Here is a 25394-nt window from a genome sequence, read left to right on the forward strand (position 1 = left end):
GCCCCCTGCTATGACGAGAGGTCGTCTGTATCTGACTGTTACCATAGTTACCACACCAGATTTCTTAGCTTTCCATCAAATAACTTCTAAATTAGGATGTTTGCAGTGTTGTGGTGTTATGTGAAAGCAACCTATTTCATGTATGCTTTAGCAATGCATCAAGTTAGAATTTGTCCGTTTTAGACATGGTTTACACCCATAATTTAGTAAAATTCTTCGGACCCCACTCAACATATAAAAGTTCATGCAACAATGCGTTTTTACATAATTGTGAGCTGCCCACCTCTGTTCACGGTAAACCTTACAACAACACATTTTAGGCCTTAAATTTTGTGTCACAGCTTCGTCAACTCTTTCACTCCTTCACGTTTCTTTGGAAAGTCAAAACAAACTCTTTTTTCTAAGACTGTGGTGAGGCCTTAGGCAGTGCATTACCAACATAAATAGTTGCCTTCAGTAGCTTTGTAGCCAGACAATGTTTCCATCCATGTACACTGTTGTCCACCATCTGCATGTTTGAGAGAAATAAACTTCATGATTTGTAAACGTCGGTCTCTGAGTCTCTTTTGCTCCTCCTGATATGTTGGTTTCCTTTCATGGCGTTGAAACAGTCTGCACCGTGTCCACCAGAGGGAGCCAAATCAAAGCTGACTGGGGGATTACTCGATTTCATGCGCGGAACATGCTGACAGCTAGATGGCGCTGCAAAACCAAGCTTCTGTTCGCGTGCCTGAGTTTAATCACCAGAAGAAGACGGATCATGCTTTTCCCTCAATGACAAGTTTACCTCATTGAAATAATTTCACCCTGCCTATCTTCTCCAAGGTAGTAAAACAACTACTGTCAGCGCTACTTTAGCACTTTAGTCCCCCTAATTTTGTTATAATTGTGTAGTTTGAGTCTCGATTTAGAAGGAAATGGGTCGAAAAGTGACTTTAGCGACCTGTTCCTTGAATCAGTGGGCTCTGGACTTCGAAGGAAACTTGGAGAGGATTCTGAAAAGTGAGTCTTAGCGTTTTTATAAATGTTTGCTTCGCTAATGTGTATTTTGGGAGTAAGAATACACTTTTGTTTTGCAGCTGAGCAATTGCATAACCTGCGAGTCACATGTTATTGGTTAGGCAATTGATACAATACCTAAGCTATGCCATTGTAATGGTAATAATAGACTACCATGGCCAAAGTAAACCTTCTTCCTTAATCAGCATAATAGCTAACCTTTATTACTGATAAAATAAAATAAAATAAAGTAAAAGCAACGTTGTGCTCTGTTCCTGCTCTGTTATAATAATTTTAAATAAATACAATTTAATAAAGAATTACATTAACTTTATTTTTTGACATTTTGAAATCTGTGAATCCTATCTATCAATCAATCAAACTTTGTTTATAAAGCGCCTTTCATACCGAAAGGTATCACAAAGTGCTTTACAGATTACAACATTTAAAACACCCTGGGACCTGGCGCCTGGGACAACCTCTCATATATATAAATTTTATATATTAGGATTAAATAAATAGATTAGTCAGTTAAAGGCTAAGATAAAAAGGTGGGTCTTGAGCTGCTCTTAAAAACATGAACGTTCTCCTCAGCCCTGAGCTCCTCCTCAGGTCGTTCCAGAGGCGAGGGCCGTAATACTGGAAAGACGCCTCACCGTGAGTCTTTTTGTTGACTTTAGGAATAACAAGGAGACCTCTGCCAGAGGAGCGAAGGGGCCGTGAAGGTTCATAAGGTAAAAGCAGTTCTGAAAGATAAGAAGGACCGAGACCATTAAGACATTTAAAAACCATTAAAAGAACTTTAAAATCGATCCTGAATCACACGGGGAGCCAATGCAGCGATTCTAAAACCGGTGTAATGTGGTCCCGCCTCCTGGTCTTCGTCAGGACACGAGCTGCTGAAGTTTGTAAAAGTTGCAAACCTGAGATACTCTTTTTGGGAAGACCAGAAAGCAGGGCATTACAGTAGTCGATACGACTGGTGATAAAAGCATGCATGAGCGTCTCCGTGTTGGCCCGAGAGAGAATGGGGCGACTCTGGCTATGTTCTTTAGATGGTAAAAACCTATCTTTGTGATATTCTTAATGTGTGGAATAAAAGTCAGCTCAGAGTCAAAGATCACGCCCAGGTTTTTCACCTGTGAGGAAGGATTCATAGACAGTGACTGTAGTTTGGGTAAAAGTCTCTCTCTCTGGGCCTCAGCAATCTGTGAATCCTATGAGCACATGGTATTTGCAAACATTACTTTTATTGGCTTTAAGAAGGGAATTTAATGTTACAGTGCAAATAAAAATGAAAAAGTTCCATAGTGAAGTCACAAACTTGATCATCTTTATTGTGTTTGGTTTGTGCTGTGTTGCAGGTGTCGAGATTGCCAAAACTAAAGGAGCAAAGTACAGGCTTGGACCAGAGCTGGAAATATGGTAAAATAATAGATAAATGAATTTGTTAGTCTGTCGGCGTAAGGTGTTTGCATGGACCTGGCTGTGCCTCATGACTAAGGCTTGTAGTCGCTGGATTCTACCCTTATTTTTGTGGAGAAGCAGTAAATCCACAGTAAAGTCTTTGTTCATTATTCCATGTCTTTGCTCGTCTCAGTGGCTACGGCTGTGCGGACCATTATTACGAGTCGGACACGTTGCTGCACAGCTTTGAAGTTCTCAGGAAACTCTTGGAGTCTCCAGTCACTCAGGACATCATCTGCGACGTGGGCATGTAGGTATTGTTTAATTTAAGTGATTTATCTTTTTAAATCCATAAGATAAATGTGAAGAAACGTAAAATACAGGAAAATACATGTATATGAAATAGCTTTGTCCACTTAACTAATTTGATTTTCCCATATAAATTGATAATATATATAATATAGGTTTTATTATGCTGCCAAAGCCTGTTATAACGTGTGCTAATGATATGTTTTGTGGATATGAATGGTTTGCAGGCCCATTATGCATCATAATGTGCGCTACAACTGCAGAGTCATCTTCCTCAACAGGTAAGACTTGTTCAACTCACTGTACATGGAGATAATTTATCGGCGTTGACTGATTTCCCACTTCCTACAAACTTTATGGAACATCCAAAGTGCAGTTTTAAGAGTTACATGTTCATTGGTCTGAGTACGTGAGGTACAAGAGAATCTTGGTTCAAAATCCTTTAACAGGTTCATGAAAGAAGCTGTACTTACTGTACTGTTCTTATTTCAACTGGAAGTAGGGATGAAGGATTTAAGAAAATATCTCATTTGAGTCAGATGAGTCTTGCATTTGCGATTTGATTTGCACTTAAAGTCAGGATTGACTAATACAGTACATGTGTTTAAAACAGTGTGTGCTAAGTGCCAGATTGAGTGGTACGAGGCTTGCAGGACACATCATGCTCTTTTTTTCTCTTGTTTTGCATCTTCTGCAAGTCCTGATTGGGCTGGGTATGTTTTCTATACTGGTAATTAAACGATAGCTGGTTTACAATATCGATACCTGAACAATACATTTTTTTAATACCTACTGTAAAATAATAATAATAATAGTAGTAATAATAATAATGGCTTACACTTGCACTTTTCAAGCCTGTGTTACCAAGTGTCTTTAAGCGCCACACTGTTGACATTATGCATTCACTCCATGCTCAGTGGTGGTAAGCCGCCCTTTGCACAGAATCGAGGCAGCTAATCTGTGCCATCACTAAGCACTCACTCACTCACACTCTTATTCACACAGGCCTATTGTGCATGTTTTTAGTAGTAGGGGAAACCAGAGTACCCGGAGGAAACCTACACAGACACGGGGAGAGCATGCAAACTCCACACAGAAAGGCCCGTCTGGCCAGGGATTGAACCCGGACCATCTAGCTGTGAAGCACGAGCGCTGACCACTGCACCACCGTGCTGCCAAATATGGGCCCAATATTTGACGTCTTTCAATACATTTATTGTTTTACCGATACCAGTAGCACCTAAACTTCTTTTTCGATACCATACTGGAATCGTTTAACGGTACCCAGCCTAGTCTTGCTGGAGATGTTCAGAGTGACTGTCTGCAGTGTCGTCCTTTAAGCCACTAATAGTCTTTAGCTTCATTTTAGTATCACTATTAAATCTAATAACGTGATGAAAAAGATCTGTCGTCTCCCTGTTGTAGAAAGGTTCTCCTGATCAGACCGAAGATGATGTTGGCAAACGTTGGTGTCCACAGAGAACTGCGCTGGTTTTCTCCCTGGAACCAAACCAGGTCTGAACTTAACCGTATTTTATGATTATACTTTTAAAATGAATTTCCATCTATGCTTTTAAAGGAGCTAGACGCCAATTACATACAAAGCTTCACCAAAAGTTCATGAAATGTTGCTTAATAACAATGAATGTATTTCCAACATCCCTTTCTTGTTCAGGCTGAACACGTTTACATCAAATTGTTTAGTCGCATTTAACACTTTTTAGAATTTTAGAATTAATATCGACTGTGGTTTTGTTCTTAAGGCAGGTCGAAGAGTATTTTCTGCCCCGTATGATCCAGGAAGTCACAGGACAGGTATTACTTTACAACAATTTTAGACATTTGGTAGACATTTGTTTGAAATTGTCTTTTCTAATGTTTTTTTAGGAAACTGTGCCATTTGGTGATTGTGTGCTTTCTACTAAAGACACATGCATCGGCTCTGAAGTCTGTCATGAGCTATGGAGCCCAAACAGGTATGTGAAAAGAGGATACACCATCATTCACCATCATATTTCACTATCAGTTACAAACCACAGTGGGTATACAGATTGTAAAAGATTTTCCTGGGCAACATAGAATTGCCACTCACTGACTTTTGTTGCCAAGCTGTGACATCGTCTGTTTGCACAAGAAACCTCCACACATGTTACTGCTGATTATATGCTGTAGCTTAGGAGAGAATCAGTTTTAAAACAAAAGAGACATTTTACCTGCCCTCGGCTCATTACAGTTCTATAAAATCTTGCGATGCCGTCATCTCAAACCCAGCAATTGTCATTTTTATGTTTTCTACAGTCCCCACATTAACATGAGTCTGGACGGTGTGGAGATCTTCACTAATGGTTCGGCGAGTCACCACGAGCTGCGCAAAGCCGACCAAAGAGTCAACCTGGTCACCTCCACCACCGCTAAGGTAAGAGCTCGAGTCTCTGCTGTCGGCACAACTGAACAAGTGGAAGAACGATGCCCAAACTCTTCAATGTGTGATTTTGGCGTCTGTTTTCCTCACAGTGCGGAGGGATCTACCTTTACGCAAACCAACGAGGCTGTGACGGAGACAGAGTTTATTACGACGGATGCGCGATGATCGCCGTCAACGGAGATGTCGTGGTCCAGGGAGCTCAGTTCTCCCTCGAGGATGTGGTAAAGCGATGAAAACATTTGTCTTTACTATTTATAAATCTCTGTATAATCTGAACACTTTTGTCGTGGCTCGTGATGTGGAATCTTTCTCTCTCCGTAGGAGGTGATCACTGCCACGCTGGACCTTGAAGACGTGCGCAGCTACAGAGGAGAGAAATGCCATCCACACCTGGTGAAGCTGCTACTACTTCTTAACATTAGCCTCTTAATGAAGAGCCTGAGCCCAGCACATTTTCTCAAGTTTGGCTTTATCCAAATCTAAAAGCTTCTAGAAATACACATTGTAGCGAAGGTAAAGCAGCAAAAACACAATAAAAAAGTGACGAAAAGATGACAATGAAAGCATCAAAAAGCAAGGAAACAATGCAATGAAGAAAGCAACAAAAACATGACCAAAAAAAGACAACAATGCAACAAAAATGTCACAGTCCGTTTTGTAGGTCTTAGCTTTCAAATGAGTCACTGGCCTATAGGCTATAAGCTCCAGTGGAGAAGCTTTTAGATTTGGGTAAAACTGAACAGGAGAAAATGCACTTGGTTAAGGCGAGGTTTTAAGATGTTAAACAGTGTTGAAAAAGTGAAGAAAACCAGTAGTGAATGCAATTAGCGCACGATAGCATCAGAATGTGAAGGCTAAATTGATTACAATTTAAAAATCTCCATTGGTTTAACATTACACACACTGAGAAATCTATGCTGTAGCAAATCAATCCCAAGCCTGCATTCCTACTCTTTTAATCTTGTTATAATTGTTAATGTGCATTATTATTTTGGGCATTTTCTTTCAGGAGACTGGTCTTAAACCATGTCGCAGAGTGAAGGTAGACTTCTCTCTGTCGAGTTCCGACGACATTTTCCTCCCGACTCACGAACCGATCGACTGGAAATATCACACGGCAGAGGAAGAGATCAGGTAAAAAATAAATGACCAAAACTGTTATGTATTTAATATTTCACTTTGAAAATGTGTTTTTCTATGTTTTGTTCAGTCTAGGGCCGGCGTGCTGGCTCTGGGACTACCTCAGGAGGAGTGGACAGGTGAGAAAAAACACCACGATGTTGGAATTAACACCATACCGTCTTTTCTTTTCTTCTTGAATAAAACATGTACATGTAATAAGGAAACCTAAAAGATGCCAATATGGTTTGTCGTTGGGCTGTTGCCTCGCAGCAATATGGTCCTGACTTCTGCTCATCTGACTTCGCTCTGGTTTCCCCCTCAACCCAAAACATGCTCAACAATGGCATAACTTCTCCAGCTAGCCGGTCTGGACACTATTGCCCAGGCGCTGCACCACCGTTGCCCCAGCAGTATTGAAGGATGGGCTCTAGGAAAATTTCCCTATTTAAGACAATGAAGTATGTACTATGTTAACATTAACCTACTGCTTGTTGTGCCACAGGCTGGTTTCCTGTTGCCTCTGAGTGGAGGTGTGGACAGCTCATCTACAGCGTGCATCGTCTACTCCATGTGTGTGCAAATATGTCGGGCCGTAGACGTCGGAAGTAAGTTCATAATATTAATATGTTAGTTATAAGTCACAATTACAGGGACCCAGCCGGGTGACACCTCAGTATTCAATCGCCTTGTATTATATACTTGGGATGGGGCAGGTGCTTTTACTACTATTAATAGGCTTTGCTGTGTTTTTTATTATGGTTGTTGCAAATAGAGCTTAGAATGTGTTTTTAACTGTCAAAATGTAGATAATTGGATTTATATCTGTAATTACTAGACTTTTGCAAATGCTATATTCCTCAGCCAATAGTTTTATACAGGTCTCTGGCAGCTGCCCTCATTCTGAAATTATGGCATCTAGAAAGTCGTGAATGCAACTTACTAACTCGCTATTTTATGTAGCCTATTTAATTTGCTAATTTCCACAATCAATTTAAGATGCAAAACACCCTCTAGAGGGCAGCACTGCATTGAGCCTACACAGTCTACCGGAAATCACGAAGAAGATGAAAAGCGCACTTCCTGTTTCTAATGTTTACAAGTTTAGAAACGGGGCTTTCATCCACATCTGACAAATCTACCGTTTTTCTTTTTCAAATCAACTCTAAAATGTTTTTATTATTATTAAATATCCGTAAAAAGTGCGTAATCGAATACGCCGAAGCTAGCATAGTGTTAAATGTATAACCTCGTAAAATTAGAAGCGACTCGCGAAACGAGAGGCTGAATTTCAGTGTTGTGAATTTGAAATACTTTGACAACGTTCGTCTTAACTTGTCCCATGATTATTTGATCAATTAAAGCCCTGTTTTTTAAGTAGAACAATCAGTACATTAATTCTCCTGCCTGGTGTTGCTCCTAAAATCTGTGCAAATGTGATCATTATGGTCCAGGGTGTTTAATAGCGAAGTTATACACTAATAAAAGAGGACATTCTAGTAGTTCAGAAAAGTTGACATTTCTCTCCAGTTCTGCAGAGATTTCAGCTTCTTGTTTTTATTACATATTTTTCCATCTATTGCATCACCACTCCCACTTGTTGTCTTGACACCGGCTTGTCTGACACTTTTATTGTTGCAGCTTTGTTTGTGGTCAAAGCTCCAGAATGACAGAGGTTCGAGTAAACAAGTTAAAATGCAGATGTTCGGTTGTCGGGTGTATTCGACAACACAATTCATTGCACCGACCTCCATTAGCGGGACCTCTTCGAAATGAGTGGTTACACTTTATTTTTGATGGGAACATGCCCGAGACTGTGGGGAAAGTCCTGTTCGTTTGCGCTAATCACTTCAAGAGCGAGTGCTTCACCAACCTCCGGCAGTATCAAGACGGATTCGCCCAAAGACTCAAGCTGATCGAGGGCTCTGTTCCTTCAGTCTATGGAAACAGCGGGGACAACAAAGCGGTAAGTTAAAAAGTAACTCTTACATGACAACAACTGTATTTTAGACCTTAGATATACAAACCACAAGCATAATCACCGCAAACTAAGTAATTATTAGGAAAATGGTTTAGTTTTAACTATCCGTCCACTTACAATACACTGTGTAATATGAGTTTAACACCAACAAAACGCTGGAAGATAAAGCAAAGATATAATTTCTCTTTAGTTGGACTTTTAACAAGTTACAATTGATTTTAAAAATACCAAATTTTAGAATAGCAACATATGTTTATGCTTTCGTCCTGACTCCTGCATAAGAGTTGAGGTTCAGTTTAAACCTAAACCATCGCAGAAAAGGTTAAATCATGAACTGGACCGGGTTTTGGTAAAGTTGAGGACGTTTTGCTTCTACTGTCGTCACAGAAGCTTCTTCTTAGCTCATTACGATGATTTAACCTTTTCTACGATGGATACTCCCTGGATGAATGAACGCCTTCACAAACATATTTCAACCTAAACTTAATTTAATACCATTAAAGTCATTTCTGAGTACTGATTTAGGTCTGGTTTAGTATTTATATACTGGTCTAGGCCTGGTGGAGGGCTATATTATCTCAACTGAAAACTCAACTGCAATATTATGATAAAAATATATTATTGCAAATTTTACTTAACAATTTGAATACAGTATCTTCCATTGAATCAGAAAAATAAAGCAATTACTACCACAATAATACGTGGTTGCGTCTTACTTCAATATACCTTCATGTAGAGGCCCTCATTTAGGATCGCAGTACAATCTACGTGAAGATGCAAGCCAGTATATTTTCGCTAGTAGTGCTGTGTTTGTCTTTTATTTCTTACCTTTAAAGGAACAGACCAGCGGTTTTCCATACTGAGACATGTTCTTACCTGAGCTTAGACGAGTTGATGTGTGACCACAGATGTTGTTAGCATTTAGCCTCTCCCAGCATATTCCTACGGACCCAAACAGGTGTGAAGTTGGATGCGACCAAGCTCATTTTCCCTTTTTAAATATGGTAACGTGAGTAGTTACACGATCCAAGTATAGTTACACAAAATTAAGCCTGGTAAATGGTGGCTTTGTGGTCGGTTTGGTTCTGGTTGAAGGAGGGAATGAGATATTTGGTGACCCACACGAAGTTGGAAAGTTTGTGAGGAAGAAGATTGGAGATTGGAGATTGGAGATGTGGTTTCTGTCAGAATTACCAGTAAAGGAATGGTCCTAATACAGTGCAAGACAAAGCAACAGCAAGACATGGCGATGGGCATTAATTGTTAAACTCAATGTTCTGTCAGATGTTTTTAGTGGGATGGTGAGTGGGTGTATTTTGCGGAGTTCTTGCGGAGGTTTTTAAATGCTGATGCTATCACTGGGGAAGAATTGGACAGCACTTTAAGGGAAGGTTATTCACAGGCTACTGGGATTGACCCTGCAAAGAAGATGGGAATGACTGGTTTGATTTTGTTTTAGGTCTTATTTCACTCTACCGTAAAGTTGTTGAAACGAGCTGTATTCGCAGATCCAGTAGGTGGCGGTAATGCTCTTTCACTGCCATCTGCCGTGATCAAAGAGAAGAAGAAAGACTTCCGTCAATAGAAGAAACGGGACCTGCAGTAGTGTCAGAGAGCTAGCTTAGCTGGTCTAAATCTGTGGAGGAAGCATCACGTTTCAGTGAGATAACTTGTAAACAATGACTTTTACTTGCGTCGTACATGGCTGTGATAACAAGGCAAAGGTGTACAGTGCAGTCATGTTCCACAGATTTCCATTTTACCACAATCGCTGGAGAGTGTGGTTAGCTGCTTTGAATAAGGATCCAACAACACCAGTGGAAGTGGTGAAGAAATGGCGTGTTTGCTCTGAACATTTCACAGAGGAGGATTATTACTCGCCTGGTTTAAGCGATGGTTTACGCCTAAAGGACACGGCCATACCGACGGTGTGGAAGTCACGTATCCAACATAGAAGTTATTCACCCTACGCTGTAAGTGTCTTTGTGACGTATAAAGTTATTGCCATTTCCAGTCCAGACAAATATAAGTAATCCTAAAGTTACTTGAGTGGAGTTCAATCCGGTTTGCACATATTAACTTCACCGCGAAATCAGAGCTCCTACGAGACTTGCAAAAAGAAAGAAATGATTGGTTCGCATTATGACTGAGCTCAGAAATAACAATGAAGTATCTTAGCGTCATACTGTGAGCCTGAACATTGAGGAGTGTCGTTGTGTAACATTTGCTTCACAAAAAGTCCTCCTGTTCATGCTCATGCCTTGACTAATTGTAGGGGGAGGAGCATTCATGTTGTTTTGAGTACTCTCAGGGAATCATAGTCTGAATGCCCCACTGCCTGAATTACAAAATTACACATTGAATTGGTAAACCATTCACACAATAATGAGTGTGCTATTCAGACTAATCAGGCCGGGGCATTCAGTCCAATGGGTGTGGGGCATTCCGACTAGCACCCCTCTCAACCAGCCTTTTTGAACTGAAGACTTTTTGCTCTTTTTCTCCTTTTTCACTTGTAAATAAGTTTGACACTCTTTGCAATTTGATTTGACGGGTAGTTTGTTTTCTGGGCCTTCACCCCAGACTAGGATGTAACTCTTGGCTCTGATCAGGGCAAGTATTGACTATGGGTGCATTATATATGAAGCAGGGGTGGGTGCACTGGCTAAAATAGACAAGATCCAGTATAGGGCTCTTCGGACCAGCACAATGAGAACAACACCTATAAATGCTTTTCTGGTGGAAGCAGGTGAAATGCCATTAAGTTTGAGAAGGATCAAATTCTCTCTTGTCTTTTGGGTCAAGTTAAAGGGTCGGGGACAGAGCAGCCTGCAAACAGTGTTGTTGAATAATTGTGGGGAATATTTACAGCCACAGAACTGTAGGGGCTTTGGGTGGACTATTGACAATACAGCTCATCAGTTTGGGGTAAATGATCTGGAAGTTGGCCCTGCGTTGCTTTGGGGCAGGTCCGGATCTACTGGGGTGCACGAGGGTGCATTGCAACCTCATTTTGAAGTGTTTGCACCCTCAGTTTTAATGGCATCACCATGTATTTTAATGGCGAGAACTCTATTTGCACCCTTTTGAAGCTCGAATGCACCCTCCGTCAGTTTGCTCTGTAGCCAGCGCTGCTTTGGGGTGATGTTCCCCCTTGGATTTGACCTTTGCCAAATATGGATTTTAATCTTATTGAGAGAAGGAAATGTTGGAGTGGAGCAAATGGTGCAGCAAAGATCCAAATACAGGACATATTGGTATATTCCGGAGTTTGATGTTCCAATTAGTAAGAGAATTTCAAATAACATGGCAGTGTTCACAGCTGAGATAACTGCGTTTGTTCTTGCTTTTATTAGGACTTGTGAAAGTGTAATGCTGTTAATAGGAAAAACTGGCTCCTGCCCCCCGTTGGGTCCGGTGACATCATCATATTCTCTAACCTGCAACCCAGCAATAGTATTCAAACATCTGTCAGGTTGGAAACTTTAAAGGGAAAGGCAGGAAGGAAGAAGAGGCGGTGTATTCGAGATTAAGATTCGGACACGCCTGTTTAAAGGAATAGGCCACCGTTTTTACATACTAAGATATGTTCTTACATAACCTTAGACGTGTTAATATATCCCCATCTGGTCTTTGTCCGTGCGCTCTGTCACGCAAACGGAGCACATACGCAGCCTCTCCCACATGTCACATAGCTCCGAAAAAGCTCACGATAGAAGCTTCCAAGCTCTTCCACGTGTTCCCTATTTAAATAAAGTTACGTGAAGTGTTTTCATGCGAAGCATATTTACACAGAAATGTAACATGTCGATTTTATAAGCAAATAAAAAGGGGGACTATATTGTGAGGCGTAATGATACGAGGAGTAAAACGTCCGCGTAGTAACTCCTAAAGACTTCCCCCGCTCACTTCCGTCAATAACCTTTAGGAGTTACTGCGCGGACGTTTTACTCCTCGTATCATTACGCCTCACAATATAGTCCCCCTTTTTATTTGCTTATAAAAATCGACATGCTACATTTCTGGGTAAATATACTTCGCATGAAAACACTTCACGTAACTTTATTTAAATAGGGAACACGTGGAAGAGCTTGGTAGCTTCTATCGTGAGCTTTTTTGGAGCTATATGACATGTGGGAGAGGCTGCGTATGTGCTCCGTTTGCGTGACAGAGCGCACGGACAAAGACCAAACGGGGATATATTAACACGTCTAAAGTGAGGTAAGAACATATCTTAGTATATAAAAACGGTGGCCTATTCCTTTAAGGAGAGCTTTATTATTAATGGGAAAAGTGGAGTCTGAGAATTGTGCTGTTTGTGATGTGCCAGAGAGTGTGGAACATGTATTAATGGAACGTAGAAAGTATGAAAGGCAGAGATGGATTTTGAGGGATAGGATGTACGAGTTGAGTCTACATTGATAGAGGGGACAGAAAAAGTATGAGGGCATTGATGGGTTTCCTCAAAGGGACAGAGTATAGGTTGATTTACTTTATTTTACTTTATTGTTTTATCTTATTTTGGGTTTTTTTCTTAAGAAACAGTTACCACACCTATAATGTGGCATCCCGAGACACACACGGTACAGCAGGTGGCGGTATATGCACCTAAAATGTTGGCTGCCGCCCGCCAATAAACGAAAGAAGAAGAAGCCGATTTCCCGCTGCAACGGGGCCAGCAGTACATGCAGTAGTAGAGAGCTCTCGGATGCCTGGTCTGAGTAAAGTTGAAGAAGAATCAGTGAGATAACTTGTGAGCAATGCCCCACATGTGCATCGTGCAGGGCTGTGACAACAAGGCGAAGGTGTACAGCGTCGTCATGTTCCACAGATTTCCACCTGACCGTAAACGATGGAAAGTGTGGTTAGCTGCTTTGAACATGGATCCAACAACACCAGAGGAGGTGTTGAAGAAATGGCGTGTTTGCTCTGAGCATTTTACAGAGGAGGACTATACCTCGTCTGGTTTACGCCTAAAGGATAAAGCCATACCGACGGTTTGGAGATCACGCATCCAACAAAGAAGATCATCACCCTACGTTGTAAGTGTCCTTATATTTGTTTGGTCTGGAAGTGGCAATAACTTCATGCGTTATTGCCACTTCCAGGCCAAACAAATATAAGCTCTCCTAGCGTTACTTGAGCACATCCAGTATAACTATAGTATAATATGAGCTCAGAACAAACAATGAAGAAGCCTAACGTTATATAGAGTTCTGGAAAATCCACAGTTACCATGGAGATCCGCCATCTTTGCAGCTGTTAGCATACATTTTCTATAGACTAACATTGGATAAAAACAGTATAGAAAGTGGAGAAAAAAAGCCAAGTGTTTTAATGTGAACAATAACTCCAGTATTTTAAACTTTTAAAATCTCCATTAGTTTACAATTGCTGCTAATCCCATAATGCTTAGCGATATGACATCACATTCCCGAACTCTATTGTAAGCCTGAACATGGAGGACAGTCGGTTGTTTATCCTTTGTGTCACCAAAATAGAACCTCTTTGTATCCGCTTGTCTTGGGTAAGAGCATATCTCAGTATGGAAAACGGTGGCTTGTTACTTTAACTGAGTCCAAGTGTCTTCCGGGTTGCACAAAAATTCCCCCAGAAAGTCCTCGTAAAGGTTTATAACATTTTGCCATGTGTAAGAGGTCATATTTAGTGGAAATATTGTTTAATGGAGCACTCGGGAGATGTCATGCTTGTCTTGTTATTGTAGGTCTACCGTGTCACCGGTAGGGGGCAGCAAAGTCCTAAGTAAAATGCACCCGTTTGCTGAAGAAGAAGAGCGCGCTTCCCCTATGGCTCTTCCTAAACTGGGGCGCATTGTTTACAAGTTGACAGATAAAAAAAACAACATAATTTCGTAGCGTTTTCTTCAGTAATCGGCTCGGCCCTGTCTGTCGTGCATCATGTACAAGTCGTCGTGGCGAAAGTGCGTGTTCGGCTGCGATGATTCAAACACGATGTACAGCCTCCCCAAAGATGAAGCTACTCGGGAAAAATGGCTGGATTTCATTTTTGGGAACCCGAAGCAGGAGAACTACACGAAAAACCTGTTTGTTTGTGATCGGCACTTTGACGACGACTGCCTGATGAATAAGGCCATGTTTGAAAGCGGGGCGGTCAGCAGGTTAATTCTGCAGCCCGGCTCGGTTCCCACGATATATGTGACTGTACCACCCAAGCCTGTAAGTGGCAATAAGTTACCCTCGGGATGTACGCAGCAATACTGGGAGGCATTTTGCTTCTTGTAGCCTCAATTGTGTGAATGTGAGGAGAAAACCAAGACTAAACCAAGTCTAGACCAAACCTAAATCAACACAACTTTTTGTCAAAACCAGGTCGAAATTTGGACCGAGGAAACTTTTATGGCTCATATCATCCACATGCCCTGTCTGTTTGCATGTTTACATTTTTTTCAGTTTCTTATTGAACCGTGATTTATTTAAGTTCATTTTCATGTCTTCAGGGCACGTCGCTGGATGAACAAGTGGAGGAGGAGGAGGAAGAGGAGAAGCCGTCCATTTCATCAATAGATTTGTCTCAGCCGTTTGATCAAAATCCCACTCTTTACCAACCGAGTGACACCGCCTTACCGGCTTCGCTGACCAGTTTTCCTGTGATGTTGATATCTGGCAAAGCCCCTGAGCTCAAGAAAACCAAAACAGTCGCCACCCAGTTGTCTTTGAACACTCTCAAGACCAACCACTTCAGAAGTCGAGGTACATTTACATTTTGGGCATTATACGCGAGACTTCATACAATTGCAATACCTCTAATAATGGAGGTAATACTGTTTCCGTGAGCTTGAAGTTAAATCAAATTGTAAACGTTATGGCAATACGTTACATTCTCCTTCATTGCCTCATAGATTTGTTTTAAGTGTAAAATTGTTTTTGTGTCTTGTTTTTTTTAACTTCCCAGCTGTTCAATCTACGTCTATACTAGTGTCAAACGTGAGCGTCCAGACGATTAAGGGTCGAAAAGCCACCGCTTTCCAGCCGTCAGCAAAAGCCACTTTGGCCGAACCTTCCAGGAAAAGACCCCGTGTGGAAATGGATGGAGACGAGGAGGAGGAACTAAAACCGCCTGTGATGGAAGTTTGTGACTTGACGTAAGATTTTATTCATACAGTATTTACACAGTGAATCGAAAATACCAGGAGGAAGACGGGGGCAACTGTGGGCAACTTGCATTCATTACCCATAAGCTACCACTTACCTGAATATCCTTTTCTTTGTTTTCATAGGCGCATGGAATGTGGCCCCGAGTACGAAGATACAAAATACATAGTGTTTGAAAGGAATCTGCGGGAGCTCTTCGACAAGTGCCCAGTGTGTAACTGTGACTGTAACGTCCAGCGACAGAAATGCGGCACGTTCGTTTCGTTCAGTCAGCACTGCCCCGAGTGCATGTACAGCCGCAAGTGGCAGAATCAGCCCGTGATGAAGAGCACTCCTGTTGGCGACCTGCAACTCTCCGCTGCCGTTTACTTCTCCGGGGGATCCTTTCAGAAAACGCAAAGGGTAATTTATCATTTCACCTTATTATAAATTGGGGGGTTTCCGATGTTTTAATTTTGACTACATTTTGCAAAACACTGCACTTTTTTATAGATCTGCAAAGCAATGAATCTACAAATCCACCAACCGGATGCGTTTAGGCGACATTCACGGCTGTTTCTTGAACCGGCCATAAACCACGAGTGGAGGAAACAACAGGAGAGATTGTTTGAGGAGTTGAAAGAAAAAAGGGAAGTGGCCTTGGGTTGTGATTTGAGGCCTTTTTCACCAGGTAGATCATCGTTATACTGTAGATTTCTGTCATATCGATGTTATGTTATGTCTACATTGTGCATCCTATACCTTTTTAGGGAACAGTGCGAAATTGGGAAACTACACCACTATAGATCTGGAAGCCAAAAACATACTCGACATCCAGGTTGTACAGGTGTGTGACTCACAGCCTTTATTTAAAAGTCACATATTTCATGCCTGTATCCAAATTTTTTCTCTCCTCAAAAATGTACCTAAGCATTTTATGTAATTCACTTATTTTCGCAAAGAATACAAAGGGAACACCTTACATCAACCTATAACTTTTGTGAGCTAATTGTGACCCTCCATATTGCAATTAATTTGGCAGCCCTAATGTAAGTGTTTCTGTTAATTGTAGAGCAAAGAGACGGGGGGCAAAGTCCAGATGGAAAAGAAAGGCCTCAAAAGGTGCCTGGACCGACTGGAGCGCAGCAGCCTCAAGGTGGACTACGTCGTGACCGATCGCCACAACCGTGTTCAGAAATATCTCCAGGACAAGCAAATAGCACATTTCTATGATGTGTGGCGAATGGAAAAGGGTATAAAATATATCCATCTACTCCTCAGACACAGGCTTCCCTCAAATAATTAAGCTATAGATTTTTACCAAAGATTTACAGTATTGAGGCATAGCAGCTCTGTCAAACACTGTAAACACTTTAAACAAATGCTGATTGAGTAAATGGCACTTTTCCAGAGTTGTCAAAGAAGTTGGATCAGCTGGCAGAAAGGAAGGACTTCCTGGTGGTTAAAAAGTGGTCTCCCGCGATCAAACACCACATGTACTGGTCGGCCGCCTCGTCCAAATCGGGCGCAGAGAAAGTGGCTAAATGGACGTCTCTGGTTAATCATATTCAGGACGTCCACAGCCACGAAGACCCGCTGTTTCCTAAATGTTCCCATCCAGACAGAGTGACCCGGGATCCAAACAAGTGGTTTAAGCCAGGTTTGTTGTAATTCTCTTTTCCACAAATACCCATATACATGTCTCTGAGAGGAATGTTACTACATGATATTTCACCCCAGATAAAATACATACGTTTTTTATTTGGTGTTCATTATTTTCTTTCTTTCAGGCACTCAACAATTGTACGAAGTTGAGAAACTCCTCCTAAACAAACGAGTGCTTCGCGATGTGGAAAAACTCTGCTCCGATCACCAGACGTCTTCACTGGACACGTTTCACACCACGAGTCTGCAGTTCGTGCCCAGGAATGAGAATGAGACCTTTTCGTTTGTGGAGATGATGTGCCGGTAAGAAATAGCCAAACTCTTCCCCTTCTAAACCAACAAGTAGTTTTGGGGTGTTTAGTCCTAGATGTTTTAATTTGATATTAATTGAATATATTATTCTTCGCAGGCTCTTTCTCGCAGCAATGCACTTTAATGAGAACATGGCGCTTGAACAGGCAACATGTGGAAACAACTTTTTGTTCACAAAATCCAAGCAGGACGATTCGACAGAGAATCCAGTGAGGACAAAGACAACCTATGGTAAAAATAATAATAAATTAAAGTTTAGTGACCGAGAATCAAAAGGTGCTGAGTTATAATTGATATTGGTTTGTCTTTCGGGGCAATCTAATTTGTGTGTTCAATTTCTATTAATTGCATGAATGTCACAGAAATATCTACTTTATATGGATCAACATTTGACTGTGTAACTTTCATCTTGAGAATTTACTGATGAACTATTTGGACAAGTCTCTCCCAGAATCACTCATCATTTTCACCTTTGGATTTTTCGTTCTTGAATTTATTGCCGAAGCGGTGAGTAAATTACAAATGACAAAAGCTTTTTCTGTGTTTTTCAGCTTACGTGCGGAACCTGATGAGGCTGGTGTTCACTGAAGTTTTTACGGACCCGTCCTCATTTGTGGCAGATTTGAAAAAGGCCCAAGTCCCCAAAAGACAAACGAATCCAATGGACCACACGAGGGAGTAGCAAAAGTGCCACAGGAGGCGTGTCTGTCCCGTTCAGCTGTTTAGAAATGGTTCTTCAGTTTCAAACGCCATCGCGACTGCCTGTAGTTCTGCATAATTCAGTCAGTGGATGGTAAAAGGTAGAATGGCTTTTGCGAACATGGTTATGTTATGGTTATGTAGATAAACTCTACAGATAGATGGACCTCTTCACTGGTGAAAATGGTCTGGTTTAACATTTGTGAATTTTTCTTTTGAATATTGTCGGGATTATGCTGTACTATCACTACAGGAGTGCTGACTCTTGTCCCATCTGAGACTGTGACAATTTTTGCTTTATAGAATCTGGGGGAAAAAAACATTTGTATAAATAAAACATTGTATATTATGTATAATATTTGTTTGAATACTGTTTTCTAAATTAAAAACATTCAAAAAGACTCACTGTGATAATGTACATTGTTGGATTTTAAACTTGCACTCCAAGTCTCTGTTATCTTGTGTTTGGTTGCAGCTTCCATTTTCCCAGTGTTAATGTAGTTTGCCCAGAGCGTAGGGGATGGTAATGGCATGTTCTCTCATTGGTAACTTTTAGTTAGACCTCTGATCCCCACACCGTTATATCCAAACTAACAGGGCACGTGTTGGCACTTCTGCCTTGCAACAACATTTCAGGGATTATTTCCTGGACCAGTCGTCACTGAGTGGAGAAGTGACAACTTTAACAGCAAAAAGGTCTGTATTATGTGCGGCAGGGACACCCAAAGAGCGGGTCCTTGACCATTTTTTGTTGGCCTTGAGTTGGCACACATCATAGAAGATGTTTATTGCTGCAGGTTAAAAATGCTTCACAATTATAACCCTGTTTAGGTCTCATATAAAACCTAAAAAAAAGTGGTTAAATCTCTGATAAATGGATCTAGGTGTTACTGTATTGACATCTGTACGCCTGTGTTTCCCAACCAGGGGTACGGGAACCCCTGGGGGTACTTGAACACTTTGCAGGGGGTACTTGGAATTATTTCAAATTTTAAAAAGTAAGGAGAAATGGAGAATGAATTAAAAGGAAAGTGCACTATGGTTGTCCACTGCTGCACTATGGTTGTCCACTGCTCCTGACGGTTTGACCTGAAGCACTGGTTAAAGAAAAAGTCAAATCATAAGGACATCGTGACAATCACTTTTTTTTCCTCTGTCAGACTCTCAGGTTTTGGCAGACGTGCGCAGGGTGGTTGGCGATGACGCATATTCCCCCAATGACCCAAAGGAGCTGTGCAGTCGCATCTTCACCACCTGCTACATGTCCAGCGAGAACTCCTCCACAGACACGCGCAACAGAGCGCAGGAGCTGGCCTCTCAGATCGGCAGGTGAGGAGGACGGCATTTTAACTCACTCTGCGTGGTCTAATGTGTAGCTGAAAGAAATGGGTTATGTCTTGTAAGTTACTTATACTTAGTTTTGGTCTCATTGTTTTGAGAATACCGTCTTGGGTATTGAATTTAAAGGTATATTACGCAACTTTTTATGCAAAAAAAACAGTCATCGAGACAAGTGTCACAGAAAGTAAAGGTGCTACACTGACCACCCATACAGCCGCGGGCTCACTACAAGGTTAAATACACACAAATATCAACTTTTTTTCCATATAAAAAGTTGCATAATGCTGCTTTAAAAGAGGCTTTTTAAAACTGTGTCACTGGAACTTTGGATGTTTTTAATCCAGTCTTTTCAGTGTTAGGGTTTTTTCTTATTCAACACAAATATTTTAGTTATAGTTTTAGTTCTCATGAACTACTTATTTTAGTTTTAGCCTAATAATAGTATAAGATTATTATATTTATATAAGACTAAATTATGTATATATTTAGTCTGATATATTCATATATTGAGACTAAAGCTGTGTCAAAATACTTACGTTGACAAAATCAAGAAATGTCCTTTATCTTTATGTTGTTTAAGAACTGCTATATTTAAAGCAACACTGCATAACATTTCACCCAATAAATGGACTAATACATTAAAGAAGCATTTATTTGTAAACAGATATTTTTTACTATTTTTACTGAAACATGAACAAGCAAGTGGCTCACCTCTCCTCAGACCTGGCTTTACTGTGGACTAAAGGTGTCGAGCTGGTCATTAGGAACAGCATAGTCCAACGACATTGGTGAAGAAGTGACATTTGTAACTTAATTTACCGGTATTTGTCATGTTATAACATGTTCTTGATGAAATGTATCCCATCTTGCCTTTGTGTTGCAGCTCGCATTTGAGCATCAACATAGACCTGGCGGTGAAAGGCATTCTGGGTATTTTCTCTGCCGTCACCGGGATGTTCCCAAAGTTTCGAGCGAATGGAGGCAGCCACAGAGAAAACCTGGCTCTGCAAAATGTTCAGGTCAGAAACACATGGTTACCTGTTTTCTCAACCTATTTGACAGGGATTACTATTGCTTTAGATATTTTGGTTTCCAAAAACAAAGATGCACTTATTGTCACAAAATGGAAATCTTTCCTAAAACTTGTAATTCGATGCTGTATGTTGTCATTCTAGGCCCGAGTCCGGATGGTCCTGGCTTACCTGTTTGCTCAGCTCTGTCTTTGGGCCCGTGGGAAACCTGGAGGGCTGCTGGTGCTCGGTTCAGCAAATGTAGACGAGAGGTAAGTAATGTTTAAATATTACTATCAATGTCTAAGTAAAATGTATAATGTGTATAAATCTTAAGGCAACACATACTAGTTCAATGCTCCATCTTGTGATCATTTTATGTAATAGCTTTTTCTGGTCTCTTTCAGCCTGACGGGCTACTTCACTAAGTACGATTGCTCCAGCGCTGACATCAACCCGATCGGAGGCGTGAGCAAAACAGACCTGAAGAGCTTCCTGTCCTACTGTGTGAACAAGTATCAACTCACAGCTCTCAGAGGGTAAAGAGGCAGAAAAAAACACCCATGAAGGCAGAGTAGAGTAGCCTGTCCAGCTGTTTTCAACAAAAACCAAAGGAGCAGGAGTGGCTGGCCAGGCTAATGATAAGTTCTGGGGCCAGGAATCCCCTAAAAAGAAATCCTGAAATCTCGGTGGGACTTGTTCGTTCAAGTAAATGTTATAATTAATATTTCTTACTTTTACTTCACTTCTTTTTTTTTTCAAACTGGATCAATAGCAAAAGTATTTTTAAATTTTGATTCAAATACATTTATTTTTGTAAATGACATTTGTTGACATGCAGGTGAATCTCAAAGCAACAGTAAAGTAGTTCTGATCAGAAATATCAGCGTAATTAATGAGATAATATACAGCACATTCAATTGTGACTGTGTGCCAGCTTTTACGTGTGTAACCCATTCCATTGTTGCAGTCGCCAGATCAAGGTTCAAGCTCCCCCAAAAGTATCATGGTCGTACAAGCAATATGATGTGACTGTGTGTTCAGACAAGTTTAATGCGTGTACCCCATTCCATTGTTGAGCTGAGAACTGACAATTGTGACGGTGTGATCAGATTGCCAAGTTGAATGCGTGTAACCCATTCCTTTGTTGAGACACTCTGGTCCAGGCAATATATTGACAGAATGAACTCTCAGTAGTTTTTCAACGTTGGTGTGAAATACTTTTTCCTTATGTCAGTGTCTTTTCTTCTCCAGGATCCTGGCAGCTCCTCCGACTGCTGAACTCGAGCCTCTGACCGATGGACAGGTGTCGCAGACGGATGAGGTAACACCGGCTTTGACCATGTTGATTTAAAACATTATGCTTTATAGAAGGAAAAACTTAGTTGTATCAATTTTCTCAACTCCTTCAGGCGGACATGGGGATGACGTACGCTGAGCTGTCTGTGATCGGCCGACTGAGGAAGATTTCCAAGTGCGGTCCATTCAGTATGTTTTGTAAACTCATCCACATGTGGAGGGACGCGCTCTCGCCAGCAGAGGTCAGTACAGAGCACAGTCACTATGAAGAAACTATGAAAGTCCATTATGTAGACCAGGGTTAATTTTGACAGTATGTTTTAATTCTTACATTTTTCAGACACATTTATGATTCAAACGATCTTCTCATTATCTTCCTCTCCAGGTGGCCGAGAAGGTGAAGCGTTTCTTCCGGATGTACTCCATAAATCGGCACAAAATGACGACCGTGACTCCGTCCTATCACGCTGAGGTCTATAGCCCAGACGACAACCGCTTTGACCTGCGCCCGTTCCTCTACAACACACGCTGGAGCTGGCAGTTCAGAGCCATCGACGGCCAGGTACCGACCACTGAGAAGTCAGAAACCATGAATTATTACAATTGTGTTAAGTGATTAAAATTAAACAAATAGAATCTCAAGCCTTTCAGATCAGTGTAAGCGGACAGTAAAAAAAAGTCTACCAATTACGAAAAATAGTGAAAATCTCCTATAGGTCTGTACGTGTTCATAAATTTATGTGTGCTTGTTAAGCAGTTCATTTTTGAGTCTTCTCTGAAATGCTCCTGGGTGTGTTGAAAATATGCACTGTGAATTTAATCTCTAGTTAAGGGAATAGGCCACCGTTTTTACATACTGAGATATGTTCTTACCTTAGCTTTGACGAGTTCTTTAGGACCTGTCTGATCTTCACCCGTGCCTTCAATCGCGTAAACACAGCACAGACAGCGTTAGCATTTAGCCTCTCCCCCTCTCCTCTATAGCTCCAAAACAGGTCAAGATAGAAGCTACCGAGCTCTTCCACATTTTCCCTATTTAAATATGGTTACTTGAAGTGTTACACCACAAAATTAAACAATGTGGATTTTCTAAGCGGATAAAAGGGGGAACTATATTGTAAGGCGTAATAATACCAGGAGTAGTTCGACATCCGCACAGTAAAGTGAAGATAATTACTGCGCGGATTTCAAACTACTCCTGGTAATACCTGGTAATACCAGGAGTAGTTTGAAATCCGCGCAGTAATTGATAGCGAGGTCCTCAAAGAATGTGAAATGGCATCAGTTAATCGATAATCCTTTGATAAAGCGATCAATTAATCTGTTAAAAAATGTAACAGAATTTGCATCCCTGCCGTCAACAATATATTTATAAAAAAAAATATATATATATATATATATATATATATATATATATATATATATATATATAAAATGCCACTTCTTTATTAAAACTAGTCGTGTCTTGTACGGAGTTATAACCTTTTAAATATTAAGCATGTAACAGTATGTGCACCGTCCCAACATTAACTCTCTCTAACGACCGATATAGTTCTCCTGCAGTCAGTGGCTGTGGTTTACCAGACCATTTAGAAACTGCTGAATGACACTCGCACAACTGCTCCTTCTGCACGTTCAATAACACTACTTTAAGCACTGTTACTACCGTGTACCAACAAGTGCTACTTACTACCAGCACTATCCTTGTCTTTGGGGCCACATGCTTTAATACCACCACTGTGACTAGTTTGTGTTTAAATCCGCACATACTGGCCTCGCCTCGCAAGTCCGCCACTTCTACTTTCAGTTCATGAGCGGGAGCGTCTGAAAACCTGCCCTCACAAGTTTGGTGTCGTTCCCATTGGAAACTCTTACTCGTATCGCGTCACTCAAATGCGACTCTCGACAACTCAGCGCAAACGTTTGGAACTCCCCCCCACACTTCTGATTAACAGTGTTCAGTGCTATATCTGTTTATTCCTTTCCCAGCCCTCTGTGATTTTCATTAGCTCTTTCTTAATTTCTTCATACTTGCTTGAGCAGCCATATTGTCTTGATGCAGGCCATGAGTTTCTCTGATAGGTTAATCTGCCTGTCAATCATCCGACAGTACATCTTTGTATATAGAAAGTGACCAACTGTGAACGTAAATGCCAGTTTATATTCTACATTTCACTAAAATATTTGATCCATTCTCTTCACTCTTTACCTACAGGTGTCTCAGATGGCTCCAAAGAAACATGATGAATGAACCGTCCACCAGTGGCTTATGACAAACACTCAAAAAACCCATTTTTACTTCTCTGTGAACCGGCTACACGTCACCTTTTCTGCTCTGTTCGGGGAATGTGGTTCATCTTGAATGTGAAAGCAGCAGGAAACCCCTGCACAACACACAGCACATGACACTTCGACATCCTGAACAGCCCAGTCTCTCAGTCATTGCCGTCTTTTCTTTACGTAGACGATAGTTGAAGTAATTAAACAGGAAAATAATGTGTTTAAGTCTCAGTTATGCATTACATGTCCACTTTGATTCATATTGAAGATACAAACACATGCCATACCTCATTTGAAAGCTGTGAAACTCCAGAATTAATCAGATTTCAACATGTTTTCCTCATACTATGGAACGATAAGAAAACCTTCTTGCCCAAGCTTTAAGTTTCTATGTTGAGTGATTTATTGTCATTGTTTAAAATAGCGAGATTACATTAGAGCGACATCAGAGTGTAGTATAATAGTATATCGCTTGTCAAGGCCTAAACTTTATCTGCAGATTTGTAAGAAGTGGCACAAAACAAGTCAAGAGATGCAGTGCTAATGGTGGCAAAAATCACAAATGATCTTCCACTAGATGCTTCCAATCTGATCTTCTATTCTGTGTCTAAATTTTTGTCTTCACTTTGCAGTCGTCCTGATGAGCAGAGGTGATTTGATTTAGACTTTTTTACTGTTGTTCATTTGTATTTTGTTTTCATTATTGTTGTTGACCGTCATCGCTCGTCAAATGTTTTCTACTATCATGTGCAGTATGTCGGTGGGGTGCTCAGGATTTTCACAACAATGCAATTTAAAGTCATCTTTTGTCAAGGTCTTTTGGTTTGTTTGTGTGTTAATAAACTCAAACTAACTTACTTTTGTTATTGACACCACATAATCCACTTCACCACTTTGAACTTGCTTCTGGACATAAGGTAAGATAATATATATTTAGATATATAGACTTCTTTGTTGATGCCACTGTGAGGGAAAGTTGCTTGATGAGATGCAAAAGGCTTCCATGCAAGAACGAGGGCTTACACAGAAAGTCTAAATTTACATGACTCATGCAAAGTGTGTGTTTACATACATGGCCTTTATTGTTCAGGAGTTGTTTGTTGCTTTATTTGTCATTACACATGAACTGTACAACGAGTCTGGGCCATAATAACTTGAAACGATTCTTCTTAAAAGAACAGGCCACCGTTTTTCCAGACTGAGACATGTTCTTGCCTGAGCTTAGACGAGTTGATACGTACCTGTGTGGTCTTTGTGCGTGCCCTCAGCCACGCACAACAACTAAAGATGTTAGCACTTGGCCTCTCCCAGTATATTCCCATAGCTCCAAACGGGGGTGAAGTTGGAAGCTACCACGCTCTTCCACGGACACGCACAAGGACCAGACAGGTACGTATCAACTCGTCTAAGCTGAGGTAAGAATATATCTCAGTATG

General features: G+C 40.9%; 1 protein-coding gene across 3 annotated transcripts; it reads left to right on the forward strand.

Moving 5' to 3' along the window:
* The first annotated feature begins 853 nt into the window (after positions 1-853).
* On the forward strand, positions 854-24465 carry nadsyn1 (NAD synthetase 1). Of its 3 annotated transcripts, XM_079555367.1 has the most exons (21): positions 854-1002; positions 2364-2424; positions 2600-2716; positions 2943-2996; positions 4141-4230; positions 4479-4530; positions 4603-4691; positions 5014-5131; positions 5230-5361; positions 5462-5533; positions 6150-6274; positions 6351-6399; positions 6765-6867; positions 19189-19357; positions 20253-20388; positions 20545-20651; positions 20787-20918; positions 21634-21703; positions 21792-21920; positions 22064-22240; positions 23894-24465. In XM_079555367.1, exons 1-21 carry the CDS (start codon positions 918-920, stop codon positions 23927-23929), a joined length of 2103 nt encoding a protein of 700 aa, XP_079411493.1. In that variant the 5' UTR covers positions 854-917; the 3' UTR covers positions 23930-24465. The 3 variants fall into 3 exon arrangements, with proteins under 3 accessions (XP_079411493.1, XP_079411491.1, XP_079411492.1); XM_079555365.1 differs by lacking the exons at positions 854-1002; positions 2364-2424; positions 2600-2716; ... (16 more) ...; positions 22064-22240; positions 23894-24465 and adding exons at positions 9885-10176; positions 13246-13282; positions 14719-14971; ... (7 more) ...; positions 17427-17560; positions 17881-18018; XM_079555366.1 differs by lacking the exons at positions 854-1002; positions 2364-2424; positions 2600-2716; ... (16 more) ...; positions 22064-22240; positions 23894-24465 and adding exons at positions 14035-14437; positions 14719-14971; positions 15174-15363; ... (6 more) ...; positions 17427-17560; positions 17881-18018.
* Positions 24466-25394: the final 929 nt, after the last annotated feature.

This window comes from Gobius niger (genome assembly GCF_951799975.1).
Source record: "Gobius niger genome assembly, chromosome: 4".
NCBI lineage: Eukaryota > Metazoa > Chordata > Actinopteri > Gobiiformes > Gobiidae > Gobius > Gobius niger.